This window comes from Pinus tabuliformis, chromosome 3_1 (genome assembly GCF_031772625.1).
Source record: "Pinus tabuliformis cultivar Carrire ecotype Pingquan chromosome 3_1, CPIR1, whole genome shotgun sequence".
Classification (NCBI taxonomy): domain Eukaryota; kingdom Viridiplantae; phylum Streptophyta; class Pinopsida; order Pinales; family Pinaceae; genus Pinus; species Pinus tabuliformis.
Window position 1 is genome coordinate 301,726,070 of NC_142301.1, and position 7,324 is coordinate 301,733,393.

General features: G+C 42.9%; 1 protein-coding gene across 1 annotated transcript; it reads left to right on the top strand.

The window, feature by feature from the left end:
* The first annotated feature begins 6,112 nt into the window (after window positions 1-6,112).
* Window positions 6,113-6,958, top strand: LOC149186980 (uncharacterized). The gene has a single exon (XM_089409519.1). The coding sequence runs from the start codon at window positions 6,113-6,115 to the stop codon at window positions 6,956-6,958; it is 846 nt and encodes a 281-aa protein (XP_089265645.1).
* The last annotated feature ends 366 nt before the right edge of the window (window positions 6,959-7,324 follow it).

Sequence of the window (7,324 nt, forward strand, 5' to 3'; positions counted from 1 at the left end):
ACAAAGGTAAGAAACACATATTGAGTCATGTTGTAGCACAAGAATTCCACATTCAATTCTTCAAAACATTAATACACAACACACAGTCATTCCTCCAATCTTTTCAGCAATCTTTGATTAAGTAAAACATCAGGTATACAGAGCGAATCTCTCTTGGAGCTATACAACCAACCAACCCCTTAAACAGTGAATTAGGGTGGTTTTATAGATAAAATATCTACAAAATCATATCCTAGTCAGATCTACTGTAATAAGTGTCTTTAACCTAACACATGTCTGAAATAAATGCGAGAAAATATCCTCGAGCTGCGCTGGGTGCAGCTGTATCAAAAAAGAATTTAATGTGTTGTCTTTATGGCTCTGTGTTGACCACTTAGCCATAATTGTGCTTTGGGTTTTGATCTATGCTCCTGAGTGGTTCTGAGGTGCATTAACTGTGATGGGAGAGCCTTGATTAAAGCTCCACCATTTTCTTTGACTTTGTTGGAGGTCATTCAATGTTCACCTGCATTGGGAATAAAAGTTTTTCATTAAAAACATTCGACTGATACTCTTTGCCGCTTCCTTGATATGCTTTGGCACTGAATGTGCACCTTTCTCACTTCTGATACTCTTTAAACTGTTGCATCGACCTTTCATGGCTGTTGTTTGGCCCTCTGTTGCTTTAAAAATTGTCTTTGCCCCTTTCCTGAATCTTTGCGAAGAAATTTATGTCATTTTGCGACTTTCGGGCCTACTGGAGGCCGAGCCATGAAAGGGCTTTAAATTTTGGCCTATTTCCCTTAGTGATGCACGATTAGCGCTAGGCGCTAATCGCGCATCAAAAACTGCCTCAGATTTTGATTCCAGGCTCTCTAGGCTGCGATTTATGCCTTTCGCGCTTTTTGACAGTGACGTCAGCATGACATCAGCGGTGGGTCCCAGTACGGTGGTGACGTGGCAAGGTGACGTCAGCAAGGTGACGTCGGCAGTACGGCCGGGTGACGTAGCGGTACAGTAGGGCTGATGATGTGGTAGTTGTGGAGCACCTGGAAGGTATGCTTTTTGATAAGTAATCTAGTGGTTTTTCAAATACTATTTCTAATCTTTTCTGCATATTGAGCCTAAAAACATAAGGGTTTTGGTAAATTATGTGAAAATGGACAAACGAAGCTCAATCACTAATAATCGATATTTTCTATGCAGAAGGACGCGGAAATAGGGGATTATCGAGTAAAAACGAAAAGCGCAAGGAAAGTAACTACTGCCCCATCAACAGGGAACCGGATGCGGACAAGATCAAGTAAAATTGGAGCCGAATAATCCAGGAAAAGAGCGCAGGATACCGTGACGGAGAACGCAAGAGACCTGAACGATTAGCGAATCCCTCAGGATCGAAGATCCTGAGGGATCGCTGCTTTAAAGCTTATCTTTTGTATCTAGACATCTCCGTCATTTATGTTATATAAAGGCACCACGCCATCGAGCGTGGGGGGACGACTGTTATTATAATTATAAACTCAGAACGATTTTGATCACTGAGCTTTTGTAAGATCTGATTTTGTACACTTTTGTTATGCAATCAATATAAAGGATTCGGTGTTCACTTCGTTTTTGTATCTGAAGTAACTCTAAGCAGTGTACCATCGTAGCCAAGGGCCCAGCTCCGACGGTCACTTGCTGTTGTATCATACGGTGATTTGTGTGGTTTGCTTATTTCTCTTGTTTCAGTAATCCGATACATTTCTTATATGATAGACTATGCTTCTTAATTAATATCTGAATCTGAATAAGTTCTGTAATTCACGTCTCTGTATTACACAAACTGAATCTATTCGAATTGCATCCATTTCTACAGCAAGTTATTGGTATGAATGTTATCATTATTGGATTCATATGAAATAAGTATTTGTGAGGCTTGAAGATAATATCACTTTGTTCAGAAACATAGTCGCATCATACATTGCTCTCGGATCGCTACAGTAGTATAGACCGTGTACATACTTCGGGGTTTGCTGTTCCATTTGAGTTTGTTGTTCCATTTGAGTTTGCTGGTCCATTTGAGTTTGCTGTTCCATTTCATTACTGTTGTTCCATTTCATTACTGCTATTCCATTTCATTACTGTTGTTCCATTTTAAGAATTGCTGTTCCATTTTACTTTCATTAATCTGCCTTTATTGCTTTCGCGTGATAGCAGGCCTAAGGCTGTCGCGAGCCCAGCAAGACGCTGCCTAGCTCCCTGACCTATAAGCCCATGCTTTGGTTTCCTTTCTTTATCAGTTTCTAAAGGGAAGGGTTATTGGTTCCGTACCCTTGATTGATCATTTGCCTTGTGTGATTTCATTTTCTGAATTGGTTTAGTTACAGCTTAGTGTTTGTTTCCTTTCAAGTCATTAGAACGCTATACTACCGAGCACTACTTGGACAGAACAGCCTCGGATTGAGTTACTCCTTGAAAGAACAAGACGATCTCGGATTGACTTAATAATGTGGAATAATTGGTGGTGTGAGAGACCCTAGTTATAGCTCTACAGCAGTATGATGGCAGCTACGTGGCAAGGACACGGTGGCAGGAGGCTGACGCAGGATGATGACGTGAGCACGACGTGGCAGTGATGTCAGACAGGGGAGGGCGGTATCTAGTTTCAGGCACACCGCTTTTGTGCGTGGGTGGTTTCGAAGGGAGGGGCTCCGCCACAGCCGGGAGGGCGACGCGTGGCGGGAGTACGACGGGAAAACCGCCCATCTCCTGGACACTAACCCTCGGCATGTCGAGTCACAAAAGGACCCGCCCACTGTAGATCTCGGGCGCGGGCAATCGGATGGATGGCAGGATAGACAAGGCGGCGGAGGGTTAGGGACGGGGCCCGCAGTGTTTTTTATTTAATTGTTTTAATCCGGCGGGGGGGAAAACTTTAGGAAAGTGGGTTTTTTGGGTTGCATACAAGCAGGGTTAGATATTTACAAGCCTGACCTTAGGATAAGGGTGGGAAATGAGTGTTGTAGGGTTAGGACTTAGGGGAAAAGGTTGTTAGGGTGACCAGATGTTAGACTAACTCCAGGTTAGGACACGGAACGGTTAGTAGTAGCCCCAGATGGGCTACTATTTCCCGGACTTAGGAAATATGGCTATAGTGCCAAAGGGAGGGGTTATTTAATATTTTGAGGAGTTTTATAGCTTTTTTGTATAATAGGGGATAAGGAAATGATACAGGGAGCTAGATAATATAGTTAGGAGTTAATATGAAACTGCGGTGAAGTGTAGTGGGGAGGCTAAGTTTGTGAACTAAAACTTAGACATAGGAAGTGAATGGACTGTGGAGACATGATTTTACACAAGAAATGTGGCTTCTTTTCACAGAAGAAAGTCAAAGCTTGACTTGGTGCTGTTACAAAAATAAAGTGATAACAGGACTGGTTGGGTAGATCCCAAGGTCCTCAAGGGGATGTTAGTGAGGGATTTGGGGAATGAGAAGAAGGGGGAGTTAGACATGCCTCACTTGAGCTCCTCCAAAGGGGAATTGCCTTACCTTGTGATCTGAATAGATATAACACTTTGATAAGATGAAATGGATCACACAGTTTGATTCTGCAACCACAAAACTACTTACCCAGCCTACTTACCTAGCATTTTTTCTTCTTTTTGCATGGGTGCACTTGGACTTGTAGACCCTGATTATCCTTTTTCTTTTTTCTTTCCTCCTATCTAAATCTACACTTATTTCTTCCAAGGGCCCAGATTAAGTAGTTGGGCTCCTTTGTTTCTCTACCTATCTACAAATCTGCCAAGATTAAACTGTTTGGACAGATAATGATTCTCTATATTCTAAAACAAGAAATTGAAACCTGGGGAAGCCAAGATTAGGTTGTTTGGACTTCCCTTAACAAAATTCTTCAAAAATGGTTAATTTATCAAAATTGGAATATAGTAGTGGCATTTAGACTGGCACACTTTCATGACCTCTTTTAGGAAATATGGAGCATTGCAGCATGCAAAGTATGACATATTTGGCATTTAAAAATGTCAATCATGGAGGATGAACACCTGTTGCAACAGGAGGCTAACAGAGGTATACATTCTTTACTCCCTCTAGGTTTGAACCTATACTCTATTATTTTTGGGACAAGGGACAATCTTCACCCAAAGATTTTATTAGTAAAGTTTATGGAGGTGTACATTCTTTACTCCTTCCGAGTTTGAACCTATAATTTCTTATGTAGAAAGGAATGCTTTGTTGTATGCAAAGAATAAAATGTGATCATGATAATGTATATTTATAAAAATAATTATCTTTTTACTTCATAAAAAGATAAATTTATAAAAAATAAATAAACTATCATTTTATTTTAACATTATTACTATTATAATTGCTATTAACTTAGAATGTGATATGGAAAAATTGGGTGAATTATCACTAGAACTGGGCTCTGCAGCTAGGGTTTGAGAAAACCCCGTGACGGCGCAGAGTATTCAGTCCTAACAGCGCTGCAGCAGCAGGTTAACGCAGATCGACTACACTCATCTAGCATAGAGCGAACGAGAATGGGCAAGTCTCAGGGGGGGGCCTCAAAGCCCTCCCCAGAAGTTGAAAAAGAATCGACAGCGCAACCAGGAGCGATGCACTCAGGAATGGTACATAAGGAAGGGGTTAACAGAGAACCCCCTCAGCAAGGCAATACAAATGCGCCCCTAAACCAGGCAGGAAGAAATAATGAGACACCAGAAAGAGTTACAATGCACACAGAAGCTCCAAAGGTAACCTCGAACACATGCAAACCCATAGCAACTGAAAGGCCAAGAATAGAACTTCCCAGTCACAGAATCAATGGGAGAATCCAGTATATGAGGGACCATGCACTCATTGGAAAATTTATCGGATTCTAGCCAACAGAAAGAGCATTGCAGGGATGGATCTCGGCCAAATGGAAACCCAAGGGCCATGTCACTCTACAGCTAGGGCCAAAAGGGTTCTTCACGGCGATTTTTTTCTGCATCGAGGACAGGAACCGAGTAATGGACGAAGGGCCATATTTTTTCAACTCAGCTGGTCTCTATTTACGGGAATGGGCAGCAAGATTCAACCCGGATAAGGAGGATCTCAGCTGGGCACCAGTATGGATCAGAATGTACTCACTGCCAGAGGAATATTGGGATGAAGAATCGCTAAAAGACATAGGAAATGGACTGGGGGAATACATAAAAGCAGCAGAAGAAACGAAACTGTGCAAATACACATCCTACACTCGCATCTGCGTCTTCATGCGCTTGGATAAGGCCTTACCAGACTCAGTAAGTCTCTCTCACGATGACTATTAATGGACTCAACCTTTGGATTATGAACATGTCCCCTTTCGTTGTAGCAAATTCCATGCGCTTGGCCACCTCTTCAGGGAATTCCCTCTGAATGCGGAACCCCAATCCCCCAATCCCTCTCACTTGCAAAACTAAGATGGATTTACCAAGGTTAACAATCGAAAAAGACCACATAGAAAACCCTCAAATGGGAAGAAACCCCAGCCAAAAGCTTCATCCCTCCCTTCAACTAGAAACAGCTTCGAGATCCTAGCCAATACCATTGAAGATCCCCTGCTTTCCATCCCAAAGCTCCAACCTCTCCCTGCCTCTGCTCCCCCCCTTCCCCAGGATCCTCTTCCCCTCCCAGTCAACCAGTAAAGAACCTTGGGCCTCCTAGAGATACCAGAAAGCTCTTGAGTGGAAAGACAAAGGATATGGAGGTGGACGCCCCCCCCCCCATCCAATCTATGAATACAGCCATAGCCCTAGAAGATAAGGATCAACCACAAATGATGGATGAAGAGCCGGAAAGCATCGACCTAGGAGGACTCGATATCCTGGAGCTAGAAGCAGCATGCAAAAAGAAGGAGTTTGACAGGATACCGGAGCACCAACTCAACACGCTGGAAGTCATTTTAGCCAGGGCGTACCAGCAGCATCAGTTAGGCATCCAACCGGGCAGCCACTGGGACGGGAGCCTCACTCCAAAAGATTCCAAGAAAAGAGGGCGAAGAACCGACCTTCAGCGAACAATTGCGGTAGGGAAAATCCTGGTTGACTCAAGAAGATATGCGAAGCTGACCAAGTACTACAAACCCACCATCAATAGTGAAATATGAAGCTCACATCATGGAATGTAAGGGGGCTCAATAGCCCAGGAAAACACAGAATGATTAAGAACATGATAAAGCAGGAAAGGCCACAAATTTGTTTCCTTAAGGAAACGAAATGTAACATTGATACTCTAGGAAACATACTCTCCAGAGCATGGGTAGGTAGCAGATCAGTGGCAGTGGATGCCTCTGGGGCTTCTGGCGGGCTCGCTATAGCATGGAACCCGCAAGAGATAGCGCTCTCAGATATACACGCATCCCACCACATCATCCAGGCGAGCTTTCACATTCTAGGTACCAACATTCATGGGCATCTAATGAATGTCTACTTCCCTCAAGAAGCGGGCAGTAAAATGGCTTTATTGGACACGATAGAAGCATTGAGTCTACACATAGTCCACCCCCTATGGATTATTGGAGGAGACTTTAATATGATAACTAAATTAGAGGAAAAGCAAGGAGGTCGAACAAGATTGGAGCAGGAAAATGAGCACTTCAAGGAGTTCATTCAAAAAAATGCCCTTATTGATACTCATTTTTGCAATGGAACGCACACTTGGAGCAATCGAAGGATTGGAAGGCATCAAATTGCCTCCAAGTTAGACCGATTCCTTCTAATTGACAACGCAATCCATTTAGGAGGGGACATAACAGCAGCAATTCTCCCGTATGCAGGCTCGGACCACTGGCCCATCGCCCTTCAATGGCAAAGACCGGGTAATGCTAATAAGAGACCATTTTGCTTCGAGGTGTTCTGGCTCACTCATCTCGCATTAAAAGACTTCATCAAAAACACTTGGAACATGTATCAGCCGCCTGAAGGTTCCAAAATGTATCAGTTTCAATAAAAACTAAAGTATCTCAAAACTCATATCAAGCTCTGGAATCAAGAAACCTTTGGAAACATTTTTTAGGCGCAACAAAATCTAAATAGGGAAATGGAACAGCTCCAACAGAGAATAATCATAGAAGGGCACAATGAAGAAAATCTGGAACAGTAGAAATGCATTCATCACCAATTAGAGGAGAGGAGAAAGCAGGAGGAAATACTATGGAAGCAAAAATCAAGGATAAGATGGCTGAAGGAAGGGGAGAGAAATACCAAGTTCTTCCACAGAACAACTATTCAGTGAAGAATGCATAACTCTATCCCTTTCATTCAGAAGCAAGGGGGGGGGGAAGAGTAGAAGAGCATGATGCTATTGAGCAGGAAT

What these genes read in the sequence shown, in the direction of transcription:
- LOC149186980 (XM_089409519.1), top strand. Translation starts at nt 6,113, where the DNA reads ATGAAGCTCACATCATGGAATGTAAGGGGGCTCAATAGCCCAGGAAAA.